This window comes from Sturnus vulgaris, chromosome 27 (assembly GCF_052056855.1).
Source record: "Sturnus vulgaris isolate bStuVul1 chromosome 27, bStuVul1.hap1, whole genome shotgun sequence".
NCBI classification, from domain to species: Eukaryota; Metazoa; Chordata; class Aves; order Passeriformes; family Sturnidae; genus Sturnus; species Sturnus vulgaris.
The window spans coordinates 6,281,081-6,309,018 of record NC_142269.1 but is presented as its reverse complement, the minus strand read 5'-3'; the positions used below and the strand labels follow the sequence as shown (position 1 = coordinate 6,309,018).

The 27,938-nt window shown below is 48.6% G+C and overlaps 1 protein-coding gene, 1 long non-coding RNA gene and 3 gene segments (V, D, J or C); all 5 read left to right on the top strand.

Moving 5' to 3' along the window:
- LOC106864004 (M1-specific T cell receptor alpha chain-like) overlaps nucleotides 1-27,938 on the top strand; it is a 370,462-nt gene that overhangs the window by 74,294 nt on the left and 268,230 nt on the right. The gene's annotated exons all lie outside the window — the stretch shown is intronic.
- LOC148221106 (T cell receptor delta constant-like) lies at nucleotides 43-4,773 on the top strand. The segment is given in 6 exon segments: nucleotides 43-110; nucleotides 402-509; nucleotides 2,600-2,878; nucleotides 3,513-3,593; nucleotides 3,934-4,050; nucleotides 4,134-4,773. Coding segments are annotated over 4 exon segments (546 nt in total).
- On the top strand, nucleotides 7,863-9,435 carry LOC148221105 (Ig heavy chain V region 914-like). The segment is given in 2 exon segments: nucleotides 7,863-7,920; nucleotides 8,294-9,435. Coding segments are annotated over 2 exon segments (432 nt in total).
- On the top strand, nucleotides 12,642-15,206 carry LOC148221104 (uncharacterized). Its single transcript, XR_015808582.1, has 2 exons — nucleotides 12,642-13,048; nucleotides 13,775-15,206. It is a non-coding gene; the product is annotated as an uncharacterized LOC148221104 (long non-coding RNA).
- Nucleotides 20,928-25,198, top strand: LOC148221103 (T cell receptor delta constant-like). The segment is given in 5 exon segments: nucleotides 20,928-21,113; nucleotides 23,042-23,320; nucleotides 23,949-24,029; nucleotides 24,370-24,486; nucleotides 24,570-25,198. Coding segments are annotated over 3 exon segments (441 nt in total).

The following is a 27,938-nucleotide window of genomic DNA, read 5'->3' as shown; positions in this document are numbered from 1 at the left end:
AACAGAGACAGTTTTTGCTATGAAATATATCACAGTGTTTTGGACTGGAGTATACCACAATGATACAAGCAGCACAGAGACCTGTACAAAAACAAGAAGAGGGAGAAAGGGTGAGATATTTTGGGAAAGAAAGGAGATGGACGATTGCAATTATGAAGAAGAGAAATAGAATGATCTTTCTGTATTGCCTTTTATCTTGTACATATAAAAGAGCTCATGAAGTTTCTAAAGGTGGAAGAAAGGGAGAAGTTGAAAATTCAATAATCAACCAAGCTATTTGAAATCATTGAAATATTCAATTAAATGTTTTCTTTCCTGTTTTGGAATTATAGCTACCTCGAGGGACTAGCTGCCATGGATAATTAGGACTAATATTTGGCTTTTCATCTTCTGTTTTAAAGCACTTTTGAGCACCTTGAGGAAAGAGTGAGTTATTGGAATGAGTCTTAGCACTGTGAGCACAGCTAAGCTTATATTTGGACCAGGGACGACTCTCACAGTTCTACCAAGTAAGTGACATTTCTTTATTTCTAAAACTTCAATTAATATTGGGGTGGAGGTAAAAAAGAAAGTGAATGGTTTGGGTTCACTGTAAGGATTTTCATCTGCAATATTCCCGTGAGTGCACTCTCACTCCAGCCAGGCTTTCAAGCCAAATCCTCAGCTTGAGGTTTAGGATCTGCTCAGAAGGGTTTCCCAGGAACAACTGGGCTGACTCTGCACAGCACCATTATTCCATGATCCCCAAACACCAGCAGGGCACTACTTAGCATGGCATAACTTATTCCCAGTTTGGGCAGCACTCTGGCTCAAATTTCCTGTCAAGTGTCCAATTCTCCAGTGGACTTCAACTGACTGACTTGGGGCGGGACTGCAGAGCTCAGAGAAGAGCTCACAGTGCTGAGGAGTTTTGAGACAGATCTGGAACTGCCTGCTTGGAGAAGTTCTGGTTTGACACCAGCACCACACTGAGAGTGTCCCCAGGTAAGTAATTCCAGTGCCCTGGGGACAGAGGAGGAAGGAGGTTAAAGAGCCTTGGGCTTAAATTCTCACAAGTGCCTCAAATCCTTGAGCTCCTGGCATGAAAGACAATTGGCTGCCAAGGTGTGTGGGTTCTGCAAAGACCAATGTGTGGAGTAGGGATGATAAGAAGCCTTAGCAGTTCCTATCTTTATTGGGAATTCCATGATGCAGATTAAAGGATGAGGTCACCCTGAGATTTTTGATGGAATGTGAATGTTGGGGTGGCAGAAGGGTTTTTGGTGTAGATCTACATTATATTAAGATTCAGGTGCATCCCTCAGGAATTGTTGCTGGGCTTTTAGAGGTCTTTAAAGTACTGTAAGAACATTTCATGCTATTTCGGGCCCATTACATTTTAGAATGGAGGACTCCTCCTGTGACTTTATAAGACTAAAGAGAAGGAGAAGTACAACTTTTTGTCCAAATAAATGTTCAGAACATAAAACACAAATCCCTTCCAGAAGCAAGCAGTGGTAGGAATTCATGGCTGGATTGTCACAAAATGCAAACTAGTGGGACTCCTGTGAGTCTACTAGACTCAGAATAAACGAATCTTCTGCTCTCTGAACTACAATTGCACCGTGTACATGATTTCTTGCTGATGATCTTGCCCAGGGAGCTCTTGCAGAGAAGCTGCTTGTTTGTATTCTGGCTGTTTGGAAAGCCTGGAGAGGAGACCACATGAAAAGCCTTTCAAGGTCTTCTCAGAGAACACAGAATGCACAGGACTGACAGGCTCTGGGCAGCCGTGGTACAACACCTGGGAAGGAAATGTTTGATTTCTGTTGGGTGTGTGGTTGCTGTAGGTGTGGACAAGTGTGTAGTTGTGCCTGTTGGCTCAGGAGAGCCGACCCATGAAGTTGTGGCAGAGCACGATTTGGCTTTCACCTCAGTTCCTCAGCAGTGCCATAGGGCTGATGGGGAAAGGGGGTAAAGTCAGAGCCCCTTGATCAAACCTCCATCAGTACCACAGGATGAAGAAAATTTGAGACTTGAGGGATCTCTTGTCCCACCTGCAAGGCAGACACCGTGCCAAATGAAAATCCTAAAGCACCTCTCTTTACCCAAGAGACCCTCAGGGTGTTCCTGTCAAAGCAGACACGTCAATCTTTGTGGATGTGTCTGACAGCCTTTCATAAGCTGAGCCCTTTCTGGCAAGGAAGGCTGCTGGAGGATTCCTGTCAGTTCCATGTTTTTAATCTAATGCAAATTGTTAATCTGAATTAAGTTATTGGTTTTCTAATATTGTTTTTTGTGATAACCATTGATTCTCCATAAATAATATGATCTAGAGGCAAAGGTATTTTGTTTAGAAATGAAATCATGGTACCACAATGATTTCCTGCCTCTGCAATTCTATTGACACCAATGGTTTTCTTGTAAGACAGCTGGCTGTGAGTTTAAACAATCATCCATCATTAATTGCACCTCTACTGGCAAACAATGACATATAAGGTAGTTAATGAGGATGTTACAAATCATTTACAGCTGGAGTACATGTGAATTTTCGATCATTCAGCACTTGGGAAAACCTGCAATTAAATCAATCCTGTCCAAACCATGCTTTTCGTTACAGATATTTCCAATACTTCCAACCCTCAAGTCATTGTGATGAAATCAAAGAAACTGGAAGAAGGTGGCAGCCCTGGGAAAGCAGCTTGTTTGGCAAGGAATATTCAGACAAAGAGCATCAGCTTGGAGATGCCCTCTAAGGAGGTCGTATATGAACAGAGCAGATCCATTTTGACATCAGAGGGGTTGTACAATGCAATTAAAGTGGTCAATGTGACCAAAGACACAGAGCTGACCTGCACGGCCAAATTCGACAACAGCACCATGACAACAACACATCCAGGTACAGTTTGGTGGCACAGCTGTCACTTATTTCTGGAGACAGTGGCCTGTGGGGCTTTGTGTTCTCCTTCTCGACAGCATTGCCCTGGGCAGCCAGCAGAAATGAGAAAGACATTGGGGATTTTAGCAGGGAGAGATGAAAGATGTTTCAAAGCATCTGAAAGAAATGGTTTCAACTCTTGAATTACTTGGAGATACCTTTTTGGGGGAGAAGAGGGAAGACACAATCTATTTGTCCAAAATGTAAATTCCCTTATGACTAAATATTTCACCATGAAGCAGCAAACCTGCTGCAGCACAAACTGGAACCTTTAGAGCCTTTCTACATCCTGCAAAAAGTTAAAGATAGGAGGTGCTGGAGGGATTTGTAACAAAGTACGTTGTTATATTTTGCAGGATTGTTTTGCAGCTTTGAAGGTCATTCAAATAGTAAAACCAAAACAATGTAGGAATTCTTCTGTTTCCTGCTGTTGCATGGAAAAATTGTCAGCTCAAGTTATTGTTGGAAGTAATGACTGATCATCTGAGCCCCAACTTTCCTCAAGTTCCTACAGGAAATGTCACAGGAACATTTCCCTTAATCCTGTCTAAAACGTGGATAGAGTTTAAAATGTCTTTTCTTTATCATGCTGCAGAAGAAGAGGCTGATGAACCAGTGGCTGAAGGGCCCAGTAAGAGGGTTTGCAACAGCACAGAGCCCAAGCACTCAGCACAAGGTGAGTTCCCCAAACAGGCTGTGAAGTTCCATTGCTCGCTGGGGGATAAAGGCATGGAAATGGATTTTCTGCAGGGCACAGGAGGCAGAAGACAACACCTTCAGCAGACACAAGCTGCTGTTCCAGGGTTACTCCTGCAGTTACACACAAGCCCCAGGAAGCCAAAAGCAGCAGAGACAGACCCTGGGCTCCCCTGTTGTTGCCATCTTCTCTCTCTCTGCTCCTTTGCTGCTCTTCCTTTCCCTGACACCATCCCCTGTGCATTGTCCCACTTTGTGCCAAGACCACAACATCAAAACGCAGACCATGATCTCTCTGCTCTTTTCTGGTCACTGAGCAGATGCTGAAGGGCAGAGAGTGAACATGCTGTCCATGGCTGTGCTGGGTTTGAGAGTCCTGCTGGCAAAGAGCATCGCCATCAACACCCTCATGAGTATCAAGTTGTTTCTTTTCTGAGGTAAGGGAGCTCACAGCTATCAAACACGGGTTCCCAGGCCCAATTTCATTAAATGCAGTTTTAACCCCCCTTTGCTCTTCCAGTCATGGGGAATGAAGGCAAGAGGAACCCGAAGAAGAGCAGGAAAGAACGTGAACCAGCAGCACAAGGGGCTGGAACAAGCAGGGCCAGAGCAGCTGCCAGAGACCAGCCAGGACACGAGGCAGCACCTTCCCCTGAAGACATTGAACACTGCTCACTCCTGCCTGGCCAGATGATTTACACTGAACAGTTTTAAGTGCTTTTGCTGTTTGCTCTCCTCTGAGAACTGAGGAGAGTGAATTTATCCTCATCCTCCTGCTAAGTCATCTCCCCACTCTTGTGGCATTTGCACACAAGTGTCCAAGCTGCTTCAATAGCTTTCAAAACTCCAATGCTCACCCTAGATATGTGGCCTTTTAAAAGCTCCTTTCCGAGGCATGTTGTGTTACTGCCTGTGCCACTGCAGTAGTGCTGCTGAGGGAATTCAAGCCCTGTGGTTGCCATTTGCAGCTTTGGGTTTTAGATCGATTTCATAAGTGTGTATTGCAGATGAGAAGAGCTGTGTGGGACCTGAAGTGATGCCATTCATCCCGATCATTTTCATTTCTTTATCAAGCCTGTATTTCTTCTGCCAAATATAGCTCATGTGCATTTTAGGTTCCTGTAGTAGTGATGAAAATAAAGTTTTATACTAGGCTAAAATGCTGTGGGTCCTCTGTGCTTTTTCTTCTGAAGCTGGGACAGAGATTGCCGAAATCCAGCTGTCCTAAAGCCCACGGGGATCATAAACAAAGCTTTGATAATGGAGATTTCCTGTTGGCCGAATGTGTCTTTTCCAGAGGCTGTGCAGGGAAGTGTCTCTCTGGCACATTCAGGAGCTTCAGTGAGGAGAGACCTTGCAGAAGGCATGAGGGAGGAAAATGCTCATAGCAGCAGAGAAGAAACCCTGCTGTTGTCTGGCACTCAGGGAGAGGAGCAAGGGGCCAGCAGGAAGTGATTTTGGGTGGTTTGATGGAGTGATAGTTTCCATGGCAACTTGGTTCTTACCTAACAGAGCCCAGCTCACACCTTCCCCAGCTCAGCCCCTCTCACAAGCTGCAGGCAGGATGCTGTGGTCACCATTTGTGACTCAGTCACAGCAGGAAGGATTAAGCCTCCCCTGCTTTTGAAAAAACAAGTTAACCACATTGTGTAGGGGAAATAAGGCTTTTCTCCCTCCCAGTCTCCACATCAATCTTTCCCAATTAATTCTAATTCGATGTTCCTGTCCCTGTTTCATCCATGTATCAGAGCTGCAGAGTGAGCGTTGCTGTTGGACTGTGCCACGCTTTGGTACATTTGTATTAAAGCTGCTTTTGCTGACACCTCTGACCGTGAGGGTTTCATTCACCTAAAGCCCTCATTTCATGACAGGGTCCCACATTGCCCCCACTAAGCTCTGCCTTTTCCCTTGGCATTTCCTGTGCAGAACACACAGCTTAAGAAAACAGGAGAACAGAATTGTTTCCAGTCCAATTCTAAGATTGTGTCAGTGTGGTTAATTCCATAGAAGAGGACAGAATCTGCAGCTCTCCCAACTGATACCAGCTGAGGAGAGTTTTGTAGAGATACTGTGCTCCACATTTAAATACCCAGTGTTAAAATAAGCCTATTTGCATGTGGAATTATCCTGAAATCTGAAAAAACAATATTGTCCAGTAAGGGATCCCATGACACCAAAATAATGGAGGAGGATTATAAGCTGAACTCTTTGGTACAAAACATTTTTACAGTTTTATATCTGCTCTCTTTCAGATTCCTTTGTGTCCATGTTTGATTGTGCTCAGACAGCCTTTGAAAATCTCCAGAGGCTGAGCCACTGTCCCTGGAGATATTCAAAAGCCACCTGGACATGGTCCCTGGCCAACAGCTCCAGACACTCCTGCTAGAGCAGGGCAGATCCAATCACCCCCAGAGCTCCCTTCCAACCTCAATCGTTCTGCATTTCTGTGATACCTTTCTCATACTGAGGGTAATGACAAGAAATTTTAAATTTCTTTCTATACCTTCAATCAGGCGTTTTGTTCATCTTTGCCCAGGGGGAAAGGAACTGAAGTTTCTTTCCAAAGGAATTGTTTCAGCACTGCAGACCAGAACTTGACATCTCAGCAGACTGCGAGCAGCACAGAAGATAAACAAAAGATAAAAACCATTAATGAACATCAACTCCAAACATCACCCCTGGCATGGTCAGAGGCACCGGGTCTGGTAAAAGAGAGATGAGACAAGCAAGAATGAGAACTGAAATATTATCAAAGGAGAAGGGATCGATAGGAAACCAAATACTACAAACTGTGTAACTTGGGACCAGTGAACACTGAACCAATGAATTTCCCTGGGTTGTGATTGTAGAAGCACAGGAAAAATCCAGTGACAACCTTGGGTGATGGAAGGATTTTCTCTTCACAACTCACGCAATGTTTGGATGAAATGATTTCTGTTGCAAACCCTGACCAAAATAAAGTAATGCTTTCATTCTCTGGCACTTAAAAATGCTGTAGGAGACTTTTTGTATTTTCCCACACTATCAGTGACAAGACCATACACCAGGTGAACTTCAAGAAAACTTTTAAATTAATTTGAGGACAGTTTTCACCTCTAGCACATTCATTTTTCCTTCCTTTGGTGAGTCTCACACATAGAGCGTGGTGTCTGACATCTGCCCCGCAGAGAAAGTCAAAATGGTGAGAGCTCTCTCCTGTGGCAGAGAACATTAAAAGCATCCTGAAAGAATAAACCTCTCGCCAAGAGGTTACATGGGAAAGCATCGTGATGAATTCCATGAGAATGGGCAAGTCATCCACTTAAAGATGTGCAGAACAAATCAGGAGAGGCAACAAAGAGCTGAAAAGGGCATATCCATCACAGAAACTCCTTAGGAGGACGGGTAATTATCTGACTGCAAGGGCAACTTCTCTTTCTCCCTCTCCCTTACATTTCACGCAGAAATGCCCCAGAAGAAGAGAAAATAGGATGGATGATTTATCCATCAATGAAACCAGGCACTGACCCATGGCCAGTGGTGGAATCAGCCAGAAGGCAGGAGAAATTCCACTCCCTGTAGGGGCCTGGGTTCTCAAGAATGAACTTTCCTGCACCACTGATCACTTGTCTGCACCGCCTGCGTGGGACCAGGGTGTTCGGATCGAGCACAGGACAAGCACTCAGGGATGATGTGAGCAAGAGTCGCTGATCAGGCACAGATCTGACCTGCTTTGCTCTGCAGCAGCATCTGCCACAGCCCTGTGCTTAGTTCAAGTATCAAATAATAAATTCCCTTTGTGATTGTCTGCTCAGCGTCCTTGAGTCCCTGCTCAGGTGACAAACAACTGCCTGAGGTGGCAAACTGGGGAGTGAAGCCTTGCCCGCAGTACTCAGGTGCGGCCTCAGCAGTGCCGAGGAGAGAGGAGCCATCACCTCCCTCAGCTGCCGGCAGCATTTTGCCCAAGGCAGCCGCGCACGGCAGCGACCTTGTGTGCTCCGAGGGCGAATTTCTGGGCGCGTTGGGCACGAAGCGCTCGGGTCCCTTTGGCAGAAGGCGCTGCCCAAGCTCGCAGCGCCGCTTTGTGTCCGCGGCCCGGGCGTGGCCGGCGCTGCTCCTGCCCGGGGCAGGGCCCGGGGCCCGGGGCGGGTGTGTCGGGGCCGGGCAGAGGCGCCGGCGCTGCCCCGGCGAGGCGGGGCCGGGCGGGAGCGGCCCGAGCGCGGCTCCGCTCGGCTCCTGTGCGGCTGCCGCGGAGCCGGGGCCGGGCACGATGGCGGCCGGGCTGGGGCCGGGGCTGCTGGCCTTGGCCTTGGCCTTGTGGCCGGCAGGTGAGAGCCGGGCGGGGAGGGCAGCGAGCGGGCCGGGGGAAGGAGGGACAGTGACAGAGACAGGGACAGCAACAGCGACAGGGAAAATGACAGGGACAGGAACTGGGATTGGGATTGGGACCGCTACAGGGACGGAGACGGGGAAGGGGACGGGGACAGGCAGGAGCAGGAGCACCAAAAGAGACGAGGACAAGGGCTGAGACTGGGAAAGGACAGAAGCAGAGGTAAGGTAGGGAACTCTGGCAAAGCCGGGGCAGACACAGGGACAGGGGCTGTGGCTGTGGCTGTGCCGGGCCGGGGGCACCGGGAGCCCGGGACAGCGCCCTCGGTCCGTGGTCGCGCCCTGCCCGATTCCTGCGCTCTCCCTCCGCAGGGCTCTGGGCACAGCTGAGGCTGCAGGAGGCCGGCGGAGGGCTGCGAGCGCCCGGGGACTCCGTCACCCTCTCCTGCCACGGATCCGGATTCACCTTCGAGGATTATAATGTTCGCTGGTACCGTCAGGCACCTGGAGGCCGCCCGGAGTGGGTGTCCTTTATCAATACCATTGGCAGTACAGTGGAATACGGGGCTGCAGTGAAGGGTCGGGCCAAGGTCTCTCGGGACAATTCCCTGTCCGTGGCTCTTCTCTCATTGCGGTCCCTGCAAGCTCAGGACTCTGCCCGGTATTTCTGTGCTGTTCGCACGGGGACAGGAAATGCAGATGAGCTTAAACACAAACCTTCCGGGCTCTGGCAGAGCTTGTGTTAGATGTTGGAAGCTGAGAGTTGCCAGTGGCCGGGAGCTAATGGGTGTCAGGGCTGATTCCAAGAATTCAGGTGCCATCACTGTGCACCACAGGTATTCCTGGCCTTTACTGCACACTGCAGGGATTCTGATTTATTGCCAATTTGATTAAGAATGGAGTTGTGTACATGGACAAAATGCCTTGCTCCCACTTTATCCCTGTTTGCTCCCAGGCTCATCCTCAAAGCATCATTCCTGAATTCTCTGCCTCTTCTCTCCAAAAAGTAAAGGCACAACAGGAAATCAAGTGTGGGATCATTTCTTAACAATTAATCACAGGTCTTCATCTCTACTGCTTCATGTTCCCTTCCTCCCTCAGTCTGCAGTCAAATGACTCCACCATGGTTCCTTCTCAAGAGCTGCTGTCCTTCTGAATCAACCCTCTGCAGCCTCAGTTCTCTACAGGCTCCACTTCCCCAGTGTCATGACCAAACATTTTGTGATTATCTCCAAGCATGGAGACTCCACGAGGTGCCTGAGCTGCCTCTGCCAGTGTTTGGGCACCTTCACACTGTGAAAAAGCATTTGTCTCTGATGATCAGTGAGAACCTCTTGTGATTTTCTGTCTGTGCTCAGTGATCATTGTCCTGTCAATGGGCATCACTGAAAAGAGTTTCTGTGCACTTATGATAACCTGAAAACTTTTGACAATCCCAACACTTAACCCAAACCAGTTTCCCCTTCCTCATGGTAAACAGGGTCAGCTATGACAGCTTCTTTAGCTTGGAGAGATGTTCCACTTCAGCAATTGAAAAGAAAGCAGAGTCTGCAAGACAAGAGAAATAAATTTACGTCGCCATTCTTCATCTATAGGCAGGTTTTTAGCCATGTCTAAGAAAAATGGTCTTTGTCTCACAGGATGATCCCTTGGGAAGAAAAAGGCCATCACTCCAAATGTCCCCTTTCCTCATTTCCCTGAGCTTTATTACAGAGAACCACGTATTCCAGTGTGGAATATTTCTTTGCATAATTGGCAATAGTGGTTTTGCTGTGTCCCATCCCAGTTTATTGCCCAACCCCAGGCACTCCCAGGAGAGAGATTCGGAAAATCAAAGGAGGCCACTGAGCACTGTCGAGCGAGATGTGAAAGAGTCTCGTGTCTATAACGCTCTTTGCTCCCAAAGAGAAAATCAAGCCTCACACGGGGCTGTCTCTCGTCGCTTGCCGCAGCTGCCCTTGTGCTGCTCCTGCCCGGGGCAGGGCCCGGGGCCCGGGGCGGGTGTGTCGGGGCCGGGCAGAGGCGCCGGCGCTGCCCCGGCGAGGCGGGGCCGGGCGGGAGCGGCCCGAGCGCGGCTCCGCTCGGCTCCTGTGCGGCTGCCGCGGAGCCGGGGCCGGGCACGATGGCGGCCGGGCTGGGGCCGGGGCTGCTGGCCTTGGCCTTGGCCTTGTGGCCGGCAGGTGAGAGCCGGGCGGGGAGGGCAGCGAGCGGACCGGGGGAAGGAGGGACAGCGACAGCGACAGCAACAGCGGCAGGGAAAAGGACAGGGACAGGAACTGGGATTGGGATTGGGACCGCTACAGGGACGGAGACGGGGAAGGGGACGGGGACAGGCAGGAGCAGGAGCACCAAAAGGGACGAGGACAAGGGCTGAGACTGGGAAAGGACAGAAGCAGAGGTAGGGTAGGGAACTCTGGCAAAGCCGGGGCAGACACAGGGCCAGGGGCTGTGGCTGTGGCTGTGCCGGGCCGGGGGCACCGGGAGCCCGGGACAGCGCCCTCGGTCCGTGGTCGCGCCCTGCCCGATTTCTGCGCTCTCCCTCCGCAGGGCTCTGGGCACAGCTGAGGCTGCAGGAGGCCGGCGGAGGGCTGCGAGCGCCCGGGGACTCCATCACCCTCTCCTGCCACGGATCCGGATTTACTTTTAGGAATTTTGGAATTTTCTGGTACCGTCAGGCACCCGGAGGAAGCCCGGAGTGGGTGTCCTTTATTACTTATGATCCGATAGTTCTTGATTATCACCAGTCAATAAAGGGGCGGGCCAAGATTTCCCGGGACAATTCCCTGTCCGTAGCTTATCTCTCATTGCGATCCCTGCAAGCTCAGGACTCTGCCCGGTATTTCTGTGCTGTTCGCACGGGGACAGGAAACCCAGCTGAGCTTTAACACAAACCTTCTGGGGTCTGGCTCAGCACCCACCGAATTTGGAGATGGTGAATGCCAAAGTGGTTCAAGTGTTCCAAAGTGTTCCTAAGAAATCAGGGGCCATCCCCATGCAGCGCCAGTGATCCTGGCCTTCAATCAAGAGCTCCTTTCCCAACACCGAGGCTTTCCTTCTCCTGAGCCCCAGTTGCAATGTTCTATTCTGTACAGGAGGTTCCAGTTTGTTCTGTCATCCAGTCAGCCTGGTGACTGCCAGGCTCCAGTCCCACTCTGCCTTCCTTGGTCCCCTTCTTAAGTGGAACACACAAAGCACCTGGGCTTTGGCAACACCTTTCCCTGCTTCCTTTGACCCTTTTGGGGGCCATGTCCTTGCACCACTGAGAGCAAAGCAGTGATGCAAAGGGCCTGATTTTCTTTCAGGTGCATTTCAAGGTGATCAGATGCAGACAACCAGCTCTGCAGGGTGGTGGCAGCAGGGGACACTGGGACCCTCTGTTGCACTTACAGCCCCTAAACCTGCTATATTTACATGGCCTGGTGTCAGCAGTGTCCTGGTGAAGCCCTGCAGTGCTGCTGCAGTGCCAGGGCCATGGAGGCTCCTACAGCCACACAGCCCCTTTTGCCCACACGAGGTTTTCCTGCCAGGCTGATCATGGCTCTGGACACTGACCATCAGCAGGCTGGAGCTGGGGGACAGTGCACTCAATTACTGCACCCTGAGGGACCAGAGAGACACTTGAGGTGTTCCTGAACTCCATGAGCTTCCTCCCCTCCTGCATGTTCACGTGGGTCCCAGCCCATGCAAGGGGAGAGTCAGTGAGTGGGCTGTGCCTGGGGTCAGGGAAATGGAGTCTCACTGCTCCTGGGGGCTTGCAGAGGAGAGGAGTGGAAGGCAGGGGAGAGAGAAAAGAGGACTTTTTCCATTTAAAGGGAGCTGCAATGACTGTCTAGTGCTGAACCCCTTTCAGGGCAGAACACAAGTTGCAGCATGTTTCAAAATGCATTGTCCAAACATCTCTTAAACAGAGACAGGCTTGGGGCATTGACCACCTCCCTAGGATGCCTGTGTCGATGTTTCACCACTCTCTCAGTAAAGAAATGCTTGCTAATATCCAGCCTAAACCTCCTCTGGTGCAGCTTTGGGCCACTGTCACTCGACCTATCACTGTGTACCAGGGAGAACATCCCTCTCCACTTCCCTTCCTAAAGAGGCTGAGAGAAGGATGAGGCCCCTGGCCTCTTATTCCTGGACTAGACAAATCCTCCCTGGCCATGCACCCAACTGCTTCTTTTCCCATCCTCCAGCCCCCATTCTCAGTGGTCTTCTCTACCCTCTCCGTGTCTTTTTTACCCCTTCCTATCCTAATAGTCCTCACCACAAGGTGCCATGTCCAAGTACCCAGGGATAGAGGGAGGAGGGTAAGGATGCAGACAGTCTGTGGGGTGGGCAATGCTCCCAGAAGAGTGGTGGCAGTCAGGACAATGACAGTGTCAGGGCTCAGAGCTGTCCCATTCCGTGGTCACAGGGAGAGCCCTGGGTTCCTGCTGAGGAGGGGAAGGACACAGGGCAGGCAGTGTCCTGGCTCTGCTGAGCAGCCTGGTCCCTGCAGGGTCCTGGGTTGCCTTTGCTGATGGGCAGGGGTCCAGGAGGCCTTAGAGAGGAGGAGGCAGGTGGAGAAATGTCATCACTGGGGAGGGAGTAGGGTGCTGGGCCAGAGTGCAGGGAGCAGGGTGAGGAGCACTTTGGCTTAGGGGTGCCCTGGCCAAGCCGAGCTGCGATCCTGGGGTGTCCCATGTGGGAGCAGCAGCTCGGCAGAGCCAGGGCCAGGGGCCAGGGGAAGGACAAGCTGACAGCCTCCCCAGTCAGCTCCAAAATCTCAGCAGCAGCCTGCAAGACATCTGAGAGAAAGGCCAGGGCTGGCCCCTGAGAAACACGTCCCCTTTAGCCAGCACAGCATTTCCTGCCCAACAAACAGTCTGTTCTTGCACCGTGCAGAATGAGAGACAGCCAGGAGGGCAGCGAGAGCTTCAAGTTCTGCTCGTCCTGCCCCACCTCTCCCCCTCAGTGTTGTCACAGACAGAGGGAGGGAGCAGGAGGGAGTGGCCCTGAGAGCAGTGCCAGAGGCCCAGGCAGGGCAGGTGTGGGCAGAGCTGTTGTGCAGGCAGAGAGAAGGTGGAGAGAGGCGAGACAGAGCGGGGCTGGCCATGTGGAGTGCCCTGTGCGTGGGCTTATTGCCCATTGTAGGTAAGTGCAGGCAAGGGCTGCTGGCCCCAGGAGCTGAGCGTGGCCCTGTGCTCTGCACGGCTCTGGGGAGGTGCTGAGCGCTTGCAGCCGGACCTGTTCCCCGGCTCCAGCTGCCCAGCCATGCCTGGGGAGCACGGGGACAGCAGCCCTGCTCCTCTCCTGCCCCTGTGAGCTCGTCACCTCCATCCAAGCTGCCTCCCCTGCAGCCTGGGCACACGCAGGGCTCCTCCCTGCTGCACTCAGATCTTGGGGCCCAGCGCTGTGCCCTGGCACTGGACACTCTGCTCCTGGGGCCACTGCGGCCCCTCTGGCACACACCAGCTGCAGGATGGCAGCACAGGGCACCAGCCCCATGGCCTGTGACACGCCTTTGTCTTTGCTGGGCTCATCTACAGCACTTTCAGGGACAGCAGAGTGGGTTCCTCACCATCCTGTCTTGGCAAGGACAAAGGGATTTGTCATCCCATGGGGCAAATGCTTCCTGCTTCTTTGGGGAAAATCAGAGAAAGCTCCCTGTCTGACAGGGAAAAGAAGGGAGGGAATTGTGGAATGTCCTTCCTTGTGAGCCTTGACACCTGCTGCCAGCTCTGTCCCTCTGTGTCAGCTGGCTTCAAAGAGGAGGATTTTGTCCTTCCACCGGTCCAGTGCCAGTCCAAAGCTCCATTAGCATTGCCCTGAGCTCTGCTGAATCTTGGAGTGACTGTGGCTTGTTCTTGCTCTCTGCAGCAGTCACTGGCCAGGTGACCTTGGAGCAGCACCCCAGGGAACTGACCGTGCAAGAGGGAGATCCAGGCACCTTCCAGTGCAGCGTGAAGGGAGGTTCTATGGGAAGCTACGACATGTTCTGGTACCGCCAGGGCCCACGGGGCACTCTGGAATGGATTTATAGCGAGGGTGATTATTATGGAAAAGATTTCCAAGGTCACTTTAAGGGAAGAGTGGAGAGCTCCAAGAACAGCTTCACATTGGAAATCCTGGCAGCAAAGCAAGGGGATGCAGCAATGTATTACTGTGGAGCAAGAATCACCCTGGAGCAGCTCTGTATCAGAATGGATCAAAAACTGACAGATGGAGAAGACAGATGTCTCAGCATTTCTGTCTAGCAGCTGGTCCCCAGGGCTCTTGTCAGGCAATGGCAGGTGCAGGAAACATCCCTCTGGCTTGGTGGCACTAAAAGGCAGTGGAGGGAGGGCTGGGAGAAGGGCTGGCACCATTTCTGGTGCAGGAGGGTCTGTTGTGGCAACTGCCCAGGCTCTTTGGGCAAGTGCAGGTTTAGTGCACGTTGCCTGGGCTCCTGTCCAGCACAGCCTCATTTTTCCTCTGTGCCTTGGCTGCAGAGCCATGGGATGATGCAGATGTGTTGCTGTAGCTGCCAGAGTGCTGTGGTGGATGGAGCCAGGCTGTTTAGCAAAGCCAGGTGAGCAGGGATGAGTTTGCTCTGGGTGGCTGCTACAGAGCACCTGATGAGGAAGGAGGAGTTGAGAAGGTGTGGTGAGTTGACTTTGGTTGTCCTCCAGGTGCTCACCAAGGTGCTCTTTCAGTGCTCATCCTTGAATAAATGGGGAAAATATGCAATTATGGCTTGTGCATTGAGACAAGGACAGGGAGATGTCCCTGCAGTGCTGTTGGATCCCAGAAACCTGCGGGTTTTGAGCTTTCTGTGCTGTCAGGCTCTGACCCCCTGGAGAACGCTGCTTTCAACTTGAGGCCCTGGAGAGGGCTTCTTAATTTGAGTGATGAAGTTAAAATCTCTAGTGTCATGATATAGAAGTGTTTGCTTTCACATAGTGATGGGTTCTAAATTGAGGTTTTTATAGTACATAATAGGTATTGGACAATATTTAGGATTTTGGGCATTGTCTCTTTCATCTTCTCTCTTCTTCCTTCTTTTTTATCAATTTCAGGTCGTAGTTTCTAGTTGGTCAGTCAATGTCACACTAAGAGTCATGAGAACTTAGGTTAAAAGCAGAAATAGGTTAAAAGTATAAATAAAAGAGGTGTTAATTCTCTATTGGTCTGTTTAGCTTTAAGCAACCTTGCAGCAGTTGCATCTTTTACCTTTTTTCCTCACTTCTAGCAAGTAGCTAGAAGTGCTGTTGAACGTTCTATCCTTTCTGATAAAATTTAATAAACAACCAAGCCAAACACAAGAAAAAAACATTTCCATCGTGTTTTTATTAATTTCAGTTCTAAGTAAACAAAATCAATGAAAACAATCCTCTAATTAAATGGTGCAAAACCCCCACCACTGTTACACAGTGCCACCATGTATTGATGATGGAGAGAGAGACGGGGACTACTGAATGGTGATCAGAATCCAGTTTTTACTGAGCACTACATGTGCTTATATACCATTTACAGGTTGGCTGCTAATATTTTACTACAATCATCTAGTTAAACATCACACAGTCAAACTCTGCATTTCTGCTTACTAAAATCTTGTTTCCCAACAGCCAGACTTGATCCAAACTTTTTGCAATCTTCAGAGCTCTGTTTGCTCTTGCCAGGGCATCCTCTTAATCAAGCTGTATATGCTGATTAAATCTACAGTACTATCAGTCTCATTTACATTTACCATATGCATATTTGACTCTCTTGCTATGTGTTGAAAGAGAAACCAGTAACCAGACTTTTTCTGTGAGACACTTCTAACAACAATATTCCTTTCCAAAGAGTCATGGGCAATATTTTAGAGAGATTAACATTAACTGCCCACTATGCCAAAACAAGCAAGGATGTTAATGTCATTTTTAGTGTCGGGAATCCTCTGGAACAGTGTTAGATGTTCAGAAGTAGAGCAGTGTAGAGGCACAGAAAAACAAAAGGGAGCTCCTCAGAGACATGAAAGAGGAGACATCACGTGGCACTGAAAAAAACCCAGATGTTTTTGTAGAACTGTCTAGCACAGTGCGAGCTACGGAGCACAGTGACTGAAAACAACTGAACCACCACACACAAACTGTCTTTTTCCAAAACCAATTTCTTCACTCTTCACCCTGAGATCTTGGCTGTTGCAAACAGACATTTGATCACCAGCTCCAGTAGAACACAAGTGGGCAAGAACCTTCTGTATTTCTATGTTTCCATTTTAGCAGAGCATTATATTCTTCTGTTTGCCTCAGAGGACAAAGGAGACTTTTGTTAAGAACAAAAATCCTTTTAACTTCAGATCCAACAATGGCCAGAATCAGATGCATGAAGAAGGAGACCTGGAGACCAGAAATGGCACTTCCCAGTAGGAATCTCTCAGCTATAGACATCAGAGCAGGGGCTGAAGAAGCACTTATGCTTGTTTTGCTTTTACCCTTTATGAGTTCATCCAGGAGCCCTTTGTTCATCATTTTGGCCTTCTTGCAAAATTCTTGACTTACTGCTTTGTCAAGAAAACCTCATTCATGAGGTTCAAGGAGCTAATGTCTGAAAATGAGCAGCTCTCCCAAATCCCTCCTCTGTCCAGGGCCATAAGCCATGGGATTCCCCCCAGAAGATCCCTGAAGAGCCCAGATTCTGCTCTCCTGAAGCCCAGGGCTCCAGTCCTGGATTTGCAGTGCTCTCTTCTCCCTGGATCCTGAGCTCCAACTGCATGGTCACTGCAGCCAAGGCTGCCCCAACCACCTCACATCCCTCACCAATTCTTCCTCACTGGCAAGTAGAGGTCCAGCTCTGCAGCCACCTGTGTCAGCAAGTTTGCATCAGCACACTGCAGTAAACTCCTGAGTGTGTGTGCTCAGCTGTGCTGTCCTGCCATCAGACACTTGACACACTTCCAGCACCCCATGAGGACTGGAGCCCAGGAATGACCCATTTGTCTAAAGAAGGCCTCGCCAATTTCTTTCTATTTCTCTCATGTTTTCTACCCATATGTCTTGGTTTGAAAGACAGTCATCTGCCAGGAAAGGCAGGAGCCTCTTTTTAAAATGGAGAATGTAAACCCCCTCCCTCCAAATTATTTTGAAATTAAGGGGCTCTCTGGCAAAGATATGGCAATAGGAATAACAGTTCTTTCTTAGGGAAATTAAAACAGAAATACAGTATTACAGCGAACAAACCCAAATACAGAGTCAGTATCCAACCTGACCCCCCGTCATTCAGTCAAGGTGCTGCCCGAAACCCCAAGTAAAACACAAACTAACAGAGTGTCAGTTTATGCGGTGCTTTATTCAGGGCCCGGGGACCTGCGGACTCGCATCCCAAGTCAGGATCCCACTGGTTCCCTTTTTAGAGGGTTTTTTATACCCTTTTTACAAATGGTTTATGTGCAGAAGTACACATTCTTCTATAGATACATTCACCTTGAAGATAGCATTTTGCGTCATAAATCTTACATGGTTGCTTATCCTAGGACTATAGTGTTCTCCCCCTCAATCTCTCTCTTACGCCACTGCCCACCACCAGTACTTTATTTATGATTATACTTTAACCTTATCACTAACAGTTCTGCATGCTCTCAGCACAGCACATTCCTAAGTTAGTTTCCCAGGGCCTACTCTGGGAACTGCAGTCTTCAAGCCTTAGCATTACTACTACTATTATGGTTTATACATTTTATATTCTAATATTCAGGATTTCTAGTCCATACGGTAACAAAGGTGTTGGCAGCAGGGCCATGCAATCGTGGCTGCATCCTCCTGCAGTGACAGATGTTGTTCTGGTGGAGCAGTGCTCCTGTAGAAGAGTGAGGTTTTCTTCCAAAGTTCCAGTGATGATGTGCAAAGGTCTGGTTTTCCTCTGGAATCCAGTGGAAAAAGGGCTGCCTTGGTGTTCCAGATCTCACTTTTTATCTAGGTAGGAAAGGCTTGGCTCCTGCCCCTGGCTGGAGCATCTCCCAATGGGATGATGTAATTTAATCAGTCATTCAGTGGGACTCAATGGACCATTAACAGAAGATATCTCCTGGAGGAAGGATGGGTTGTGGAAAAGATAAAGAATACTGACCTAGCTGGTTTTAATAGATGGCCCATTAGCAGAGGATATCTCCCACAGAAATAAGGATCAGTGCCATGCCTGGTTTCAACAGATGGTGATAGAATACACACCTCCAGTCAAATCCTGTATTGCAACCAAAGACACCATATTGCTCTCTTGGAGATGGCTTAAATTCCCTCACCATTTTTGGTTTAGTTTCTGGTTTTAGTCTGGAATGGTCACGGCCTCCCCCGGCTCCAGGAATATCTCAGTGGGTGAGGGGCAGCAGGGATCCTGTGAGGGCTGGGGCCAGGGGCTGCTGCTTCCTTCTGGTGGGGGTGCTCGCCTCAGGATCCACAGGGCAAGGGTGACTGTCTGGAGACACTGCTGCCCTGTGTTTCTTGCCTGATTTTTTTGTTTACCTTCGGGCTGTGACGAGGGCTGGCCAGCTTTCTTCTCTGCTTCTCTGACACTTGGGAGCCCAGAGCCAGCACGTGCTGCACCAGGATCTGGTAGCCAGGAGGACACCGTGCCACTGCCTTTGCTGAGCTCGGGATCAGCCATGGCTGGTGAACTCTCCAAGGGAGGAATCCCCCGCCCAGCCCCGCTGTTGTCTGCCACTGTTTCACATTAACTCTACACCCCGTGTCCGTCCAGCCCCGTTGTCTCGGTTTGAAAGACAGGTATGGTCTAAGGAAAGGCAAGAGCCCCTTTTCTGCGATGCAGAGTGCAACCCCCCTCCCTTTTAATTATTTTAGGTCCAATTCAGACGCCTTCAGGCAGGAGATATGGGGATAAGAATAACAGTTCTTTACTGGTATCTAACAAGGCAGAAAATAACAACAGGTATAAAAATTGACAACAGAACAGAACAGTCTAGCTCCGCTCCAGTCCCTTCTGGCCGCAGGCCGTCTCCCTGTGCTGTTACCGGTGCTGGGGGCAGGGCAGGTCCCGCGCAGTTGAAGAGGGCTGGGTGATGGCGGCCGCGGCCCAGGGGAGAGAGGGATGGGAAAGTGACTCCCCCTCACGGTGTCGGTCGTGGTGCTCAGCAGAGTGTCCGGAGGTAGTAGGGTGAGCTGGGAGAGCAGCAGAGCGATGTCCAAAGGCAGAGAGTGTGGATCTCAGTGCTGGGATGGCAGGGGGAGATGCCAGAGCAGAGCCCAGGTTGTCTTCCCACTCCACGAGCCAAGCGAGAGAGAGAGAGCCCAGCTCCAGACCCCCCATCCCACCTTTCCTTTTCTGGTTCCCCCCCCCTCCCCCTCCACCCACCCCCCTACGAGAGAACATTATCTGTTGTTTTAAGGTGTAGCCACAATTACTTAGCATAACAATGGGAGGAATTCCACAGAAAGAAAAGGGGAGCAATCCAACCTCCAGCACCCGTGAGGCTCCTGCCAGAGCTGCAGAGTTTGTGCTACACCTTGATTACCACCCTGGGAATGCTCAGCTCTTGCCATTCCAGCCTGCTGCTCCAGGCTCCTGTTACGGCTCATTTCACCATAGGGAGGGGCACAGCGACTGGCTACTCCTGAAGGTCTGTAAAGGAGCCCCTTCTCCATCCCTTGGGTGTGTAAAGGAGCCCCTTCTCCATCCCTTGGGTGTGTAAAGGAGCCCCTTCCCCATCCCTTGGGTCTCTAAAGGAGCCCCTTCTCCATCCCTCCCCCCCGAGCCGCCATTAACAGCGTGAAAAGGCGGCCGAGCTGGCGCCACAGCGCCCCCTGCAGGGCAATCATCGCACCCGCCCTGCCCGGCCGCGAGCCAGCAGCGCCCCTGCTGGCTGTGCCCGGAACTGCACCCAAGGGGAAAGTGCCTGCAGCCGAGAGCAGCTGGGACTGGGCTCTGCTTCTGTTTGGTGTCGCTGCCGGTGGGGTTGTTTGTTTGCCTTGTTATACACACACATACTGCTAAAGAACTCGTGTTCCTTTTCCTGCCTCTTTGCCTGAAAGCCCCTAATTTCAAAATTATAAGTCAGAGGGAAGAAGATAACATTTTCCATTCCAAGGGAGGTTCTCACCTTACTTGGCAGACACCTGTCTTTCAAACTCGAACAGCCACCGCCCCCTGTGTGAGGCAGCACAGGCAGCAGCTGGAGCAGCCACAAACTCACAAACATTACATTTATTTCCTTGACCGTGCTGACCTGGGGGAATCCCTGAGCAACAGCCAGACAGAGGCAGAGAGAGACACTGGCATCTAAACTGGCTCCATGCTAGAGGATCCCTGGATGCATTTCACCATGGGGTATTGAGAGTAATTCCCAGCTCAAAGGTCACTTGAGCAGTTTCTGATCCTCCTGATTCTTCTGCTTTTAATCCTCTCTTCCCAACTTCCCCAGAGCCAGCCTGCTACATCCCAGTACACCTGTCACACTGCCACTAAAGCCCACAAGGAGAGAATTAGGGAAATTGACTGCATTGTAAGAAATGTTTGAAATAACACAACAAGTACTGACTATTTTCCTGCTTTCTATCCAGATTAACTCCCTCAGACTTTCCAGCGGTGTCATGTAATCCCCAAGTTCTCATTTACAACTCAACCTTTCTGATATTATCTGAGATCCTTGTAAGCCTTATGGTTTCTTCAGGTGGTATGTTGTAAAACCACAGAAGAAGTCATGTGACTGCCTGTATAATTCAAAATTCTGTGTAGTGGTACAGAGACAGTTTTTGCTATGAAATATATCACAGTGTTTGGGTTTGGGATACCACAATGTTATAAACATCATAAGGACCGGAACAAAAACAAAAGGAGGGAAAAAATGTGAGATGTTTTGGGAAAGAAAAGAGAAAGATGACTGCAATCATGAAGAAGACAAATAGAACATTATTTCTGTATCTCCGTTTATCTTGAACACATAAAAGAGCTCATGAAGTTTCTAAAGGTGCAAGAAAGGGAGAAGTTGAAAATTCTATACTCAGTCATGGTATCTGAAATCACCGAACTATTCAATTAACTTATTTCCTTTCCAGTTTTGGAAGTAAATCTACCTCATGGGACTGGCTGCCATGGATAATTAGGACTAATATTTGGCTTTTCATCTCCTGTTTTAAAACACTTTTGAGCACCTTGAGGAAAGAGTGAGTTATTGGATTGAGTCTTAGCACTGTGAGCACAGATAAGCTTATATTTGGACCAGGAACGACTCTCACAGTTCTACCAAGTAAGTGACATTTCTTTATTTCTAAAACTTCATTTAATATTGGGGTGGAGGTGGAAAAAGGAATTGAATGGTTTGGGTTCACTGTAAGGATTTTCATCTGCAATATTCCCGTGAGTGCACTCTCACTCCAGCCAGGCTTTCAAGCCAAATCCTCAGCTTGGATCTGCTCAGAAGGGTTTCCCAGGAACAACTGGGCTGACTCTGCACAGCACCATTATTCCATGATCCCCAAACACCAGCAGGGCACTACTTAGCATGGCATAACTTATTCCCAGTTTGGGCAGCACTCTGGCTCAAATTTCCTGTCAAGTGTCCAATTCTCCAGTGGACTTCCACTGACTGACTCGGGGCAGGACTGCAGAGCTCAGAGAAGAGCTCACAGTGCTGAGGAGTTTTGAGACAGATCTGGAACTGCCTGCTTGGAGAAGTTCAGGTATTAACACTGCCAAAGACCAATGTGTGGAGTAGGGATGATAAGAAGCCTTAGCAGTTCCTATCTTTATTGGGAATTCCATGATGCAGATTAAAGGTTGAGGTCACCCTGAGGTTTTTGATGGAATGTGAATGTTGGGGTGGCAGAAGGGTTTTTGGTGTAGATCTGCATTATCTTAAGATTCAGGTGCATCCCTCAGAAATTGTTGCTGGGGTTTTAGAGGTCTTTAAAGTACTATAAGAACATTTCATGTTATTTCAGGCCCATTACATTTTAAAATAGAGGACTCCTCCTGTGACTTTATAAGACTAAAGAGAAGGAGAAGTACAACTTTTTGTCCAAATAAATGTTCAGAACATAAAACACAAATCCCTTTCAGAAGCAAGCAGTGGTAGGAATTCATGGCTGGATTGTCACAAAATGCAAACTAGTGGGACTCCTGTGAGTCTACTAGACTCAGAATAAACGAATCTTCTGCTCTCTGAACTACAATTGCACCGTGTACATGATTTCTTGCTGATGATCTTGCCCAGGGAGCTCTTGCAGAGAAGCTGCTTGTTTGTATTCTGGCTGTTTGGAAAGCCTGGAGAGGAGACCACATGAAAAGCCTTTCAAGGTCTTCTCAGAGAACACAGAATGCACAGGACTGACAGGCTCTGGGCAGCCGTGGTACAACACCTGGGAAGGAAATGTTTGATTTCTGTTGGGTGTGTGGTTGCTGTAGGTGTGGACAAGTGTGTAGTTGTGCCTGTTGGCTCAGGAGAGCCGACCCATGAAGTTGTGGCAGAGCACGATTTGGCTTTCACCTCAGTTCCTCAGCAGTGCCATAGGGCTGATGGGGAAAGGGGGTAAAGTCAGAGCCCCTTGATCAAACCTCCATCAGTACCACAGGATGAAGAAAATTTGAGACTTGAGGGATCTCTTGTCCCACCTGCAAGGCAGACACCGTGCCAAATGAAAATCCTAAAGCACCTCTCTTTACCCAAGAGACCCTCAGGGTGCTCCTGTCAAAGCAGACACGTCAATCTTTGTGGATGTGTCTGACAGCCTTTCATAAGCTGAGCCCTTTAAGGCAAGGAAGGCTGCTGGAGGATTCCTGTCAGTTCCATGTTTTTAATCTAATGCAAATTGTTAATCTGAATTAAGTTATTGGTTTTCTAATATTGTTTTTTGTGATAACTATTGATTCTCCATAAATAATATGATCTAGAGGCAAAGGTATTTTGTTTAAAATGAAATCATGGTACCACAATGATTTCCTGCCTCTGCAATTCTATTGACACCAATGGTTTTCTTGTAAGACAGCTGGCTGTGAGTTTAAACAATCATCCATCATTAGTTGCACCTCTACTGGCAAACAAGAATGACATATAAGATAATTAATGAGGATGTTACAAATCATTTACAGCTGAAGTACATGTGAATTTCGATCATTCAGCACTTGGGAAAACCTGCAATTAAATCAATCCTGTCCAAACCATACTTTATTTTGCAGACATTTCCAATACTTCCAACCCTCAAGTCATTGTGATGAAATCAAAGAAACTGGAAGAAGGTGGCAGCCCTGGGAAAGCAGCTTGTTTGGCAAGGAATATTCAGACAAAGAGCATCAGCTTGGAGATGCCCTCTAAGGAGGTCGTATATGAACAGAGCAGATCCATTTTGACATCAGAGGGGTTGTACAATGCAATTAAAGTGGTCAATGTGACCAAAGACACAGAGCTGACCTGCACGGCCAAATTCGACAACAGCACCATGACAACAACACATCCAGGTACAGTTTGGTGGCACAGCTGTCACTTATTTCTGGAGACAGTGGCCTGTGGGGGTTTGTGTTCTCCTTCTCCACAGCATTGCCCTGGGCAGCCAGCAGAAATGAGAAAGACATTGGGGATTTTAGCAGGGAGAGATGAAAGATGTTTCAAAGCATCTGAAAGAAATGGTTTCAACTCTTGAATTACTTGGAGATACCTTTTTGGGGGAGAAGAGGGAAGACACAATCTATTTGTCCAAAATGCAAATTCCCTTATGACTAAATATTTCACCATGAAGCAGCAAACCTGCTGCAGCCCAAACTGGAACAGCCTTTCTAATCCTGCAAAAAGTTAAAGATTGGGTGTGCTGTGAGGGTTTTTTAAGTAAGTGAATTGTTAAACTTTGTGGGATAGTTTTACAGTCATGAGGGTGATTCAAATAGTAAAATCAAAACAATGAAGGAACTCTTCTGTTTCCTGCTGTTGCATGGAAAAATTGTCAGCTCAAGTTATTGTTGGAAGTAATGACTGATCATCTGAGCCCCAGCTTTCCTCAAGTTCCTACAGGAAATGTCACAGGAACATTTCCCTTAATCCTGTCTAAAACGTGGATAGAGTTTAAAATGTCTTTTCTTTATCATGCTGCAGAAGAAGAGGCTGATGAACCAGTGGCTGAAGGGCCCAGTAAGAGGGTTTGCAACAGCACAGAGCCCAAGCACTCAGCACAAGGTGAGTTCCCCAAACAGGCTGTGAAGTTCCATTGCTCGCTGGGGGATAAAGGCATGGAAATGGATTTCCTGCAAGGCACAGGAGGCAGAAGACAACACCTTCAGCAGACACAAGCTGCTGTTCCAGGGTTACTCCTGCAGTTACACACAAGCCCCAGGAAGCCAAAAGCAGCAGAGACAGACCCTGGGCTCCCCTGTTGTTGCCATCTTCTCTCTCTCTGCTCCTTTGCTGCTCTTCCTTTCCCTGACACCATCCCCTGTGCATTGTCCCACTTTGTGCCAAGACCACAACATCAAAACGCAGACCATGATCTCTCTGCTCTTTTCTGGTCACTGAGCAGATGCTGAAGGGCAGAGAGTGAACATGCTGTCCATGGCTGTGCTGGGTTTGAGAGTCCTGCTGGCAAAGAGCATCGCCATCAACACCCTCATGAGTATCAAGTTGTTTCTTTTCTGAGGTAAGGGAGCTCACAGCTATCAAACACGGGTTCCCAGGCCCAATTTCATTAAATGCAGTTTTAACTCCAATTTCCTCTTCCAGTCATGGGGAATGAAGGCAAGAGGAACCCGAAGAAGAGCAGGAAAGAACGTGAATCAGCAGCACAAGGGGCTGGAACAAGCAGGGCCAGAGCAGCTGCCAGAGACCAGCCAGGACACGAGGCAGCACCTTCCCCTGAAGACATTGAACACTGCTCACTCCTGCCTGGCCAGATGATTTACACTGAACAGTTTTAAGTGCTTTTGCTGTTTGCTCTCCTCTGAGAACTGAGGAGAGTGAATTTATCCTCATCCTCCTGCTAAGTCATCTCCCCACTCTTGTGGCATTTGCTCACAAGTGTCCAAGCTGCTTCAATAGCTTTCAAAACTCCAATGCTCACCCTAGATATGTGGCCTTTTAAAAGCTCCTTTCCCAGGCATGTTGTGTTACTGCCTGTGCCACTGCAGTAGTGCTGCTGAGGGAATTCAAGCCCAGTGGATGCCATTTGCAGCTTTGGGTTTTAGATCGATTTCATAAGTGTGTATTGCAGATGAGAAGAGCTGTGTGGCATCTGAAGTGATGCCATTCAACCTGATCATTTTCATTTCTTTATCAAGCCTGTATTTCTTCTGCCAAATATAGCTCATGTGCATTTTAGGTTCCTGTAGTAGTGATGAAAATAAAGTTTTATACTAGGCTAAAATGCTGTGGGTCCTCTGTACTTTTTCTTCTGAACCTGTGACAGAGATTGCCGAAATCCAGCTGTCCTAAAGCCCACGGGGATCATAAACATAATCATAAAGCTTTGATAATGGAGATTTCCTGTTGGCTGAATGTGTCTTTTCCAGAGGCTGTGCAGGGAAGTGTCTCTCTGGCACATTCAGGAGCTTCAGTGAGGAGAGACCTTGCAGAAGGCATGAGGGAGGAAAATGCTCATAGCAGCAGAGAAGAAGCCCTGCTGTTGTCTGGCACTCAGGGAGAGGAGCAAGGGGCCAGCAGGAAGTGATTTTGGGTGGTTTGATGGAGTGATAGTTTCCATGGCAACTTGGTTCTTACCTAACAGAGCCCAGCTCACACCTTCCCCAGCTCAGCCCCTCTCACAAGCTGCAGGCAGGATGCTGTGGTCACCATTTGTGACTCAGTCACAGCAGGCAGGATTAAGCCTCCCCTGCTTTTGAAAAAACAAGTTAACCACATTGTGTAGGGGAAATAAGGCTTTTCTCCCTCCCAGTCTCCACATCAATCTTTCCCAATTAATTCTAATTCGATGTTCCTGTCCCTGTTTCATCCATGTATCAGAGCTGCAGAGTGAGCGTTGCTGTTGGACTGTGCCACGCTTTGGTACATTTGTATTAAAGCTGCTTTTGCTGACACCTCTGACCGTGAGGGTTTCATTCACCTAAAGCCCTCATTTCATGACAGGGTCCCACATTGCCCCCACTAAGCTCTGCCTTTTCCCTTGGCATTTGCTGTGCAGAACACACAGCTTAAGAAAACAGGAGAACAGAATTGTTTCCAGTCCAATTCTAAGATTGTGTCAGTGTGGTTAATTCCATAGGAGAGGACAGAATCTGCAGATCTCCCAACTGATACCAGCTGAGGAGAGTTTTGTAGAGATACTGTGCTCCACATTTAAATACCCAGTGTTAAAATAAGCCTATTTACATGTGGAATTATGCTGACATCTGAAAAAACAATATTGTCCAGTAAGGGATCCCATGACACCAAAATAATGGAGGAGGATTATAAGCTGAACTCTTTGGTACAAAACATTTTTACAGTTTTATATCTACTCTCCTTCAGATTCCTTTGTGTCCATGTTTGATTGTGCTCAGACAACCTTTGAAAATCTCCAGAGGCTGAGCCACTGTCCCTGGAGATATTCAAAAGCCACCTGGACATGGTCCCTGGCCAACAGCTCCAGACACTCCTGATAGAGCAGGGCAGATCCAATCACCCCAGAGCTCCCTTCCAACCTCAATCGTTCTGCATTTCTGTGATACCTTTCTCATACTGAGCGAAATGACAAGAAATTTTAAATTTCTTTCTATACCTTCAGTCAGGGGTTTTGTTCACCTTTGCCCAGGGGGAAAGGAACTGAAGTTTCTTTCCAAAGGAATTGTTTCAGCACTGCAGATCAGAGCTTAACATCTCAGCAGACTGGGAGCAGCACAGAAGATACACAAAAGATAACAACCATTAATGAACATCAACTCCAAACATCAACCCTGGCATGGTCAGAGGCACCGGGTCTGGTAAAAGAGAGATGAGACAAGCAAGAATGAGAACTGAAATATTATCAAAGGAGAAGGGATCGATAGGAAACCAAATACTACAAACTGTGTAACTTGGGACCAGTGAACACTGAACCAATGAATTTCCCTGGGTTGTGATTGTAGAAGCACAGGAGAAATCCAGTGACAACCTTGGGTGATGGAAGGATTTTCTCTGCACAACTCACGCAATGTGTGAATGAAATGATTTCTGTTGCAAACCCTGACCAAAATAAAGTAATGCCTTCATTCGCTGGCATTAAAAATGCTGTTGGAGAATTTTTGTATTTTCCCACACTATCAGTGACAAGACCATACACCAGGTGAACTTCAAGAAAACTTTTAAATTAATTTGAGGACAGTTTTCACCTCTAGCACATTCATTTTTCCTTCCTTTGGTGAATCTCACACATAGAGCGTGGTGTCTGACATCTGCCCCGCGGAGAAAGTCAAAATGGTGAGAGCTCTCTCCTGTGGTAAAGAACATTAAAAGCATCCTGAAAGAATAAACCTCTCTCCAAGAGGTTACATGGGAAAGCATCGTGAAGAACTCCATGAGAATGGGCAAGTCATCCACTTAAAAATGTGCAGAACAAATCAGGAGAGGCAACAAAGAGCTGAAAAGGGCATATCCATCACAGAAACTCCTTAGGAGGACGGGTAATTATCTGACTGAAAGGGCAAGGTCTCTTTCTCCGTCTCCCTTACATTTCACGCAGAAATGCCCCAGAAGAAGAGAAAATAGGATGGATGATTTATCCTTCAATGAAACCAGGCACTGACCCATGGCCAGTGGTGGAATCAGCCAGAAGGCAGGAGAAATTCCACTCCCTGTAGGAGCCTGGGTTCTCAAGAATGAACTTTCCTGCACCACTGATCACTTGTCTGCACCGCCTGCGTGGGACCAGGGTGTTCGGATCGAGCACAGGACAAGCACTCAGGGATGATGTGAGCAAGAGTCGCTGATCAGGCACAGATCTGACCTGCTTTGCTCTGCAGCAGCATCTGCCACAGCCCTGTGCTTAGTTCAAGTATCAAATAATAAATTCCCTTTGTGATTGTCTGCTCAGCGTCCTTGAGTCCCTGCTCAGGTGACAAACAACTGCCTGAGGTGGCAAACTGGGGAGTGAAGCCGTGTCCGCAGTACTCAGGTGCGGCC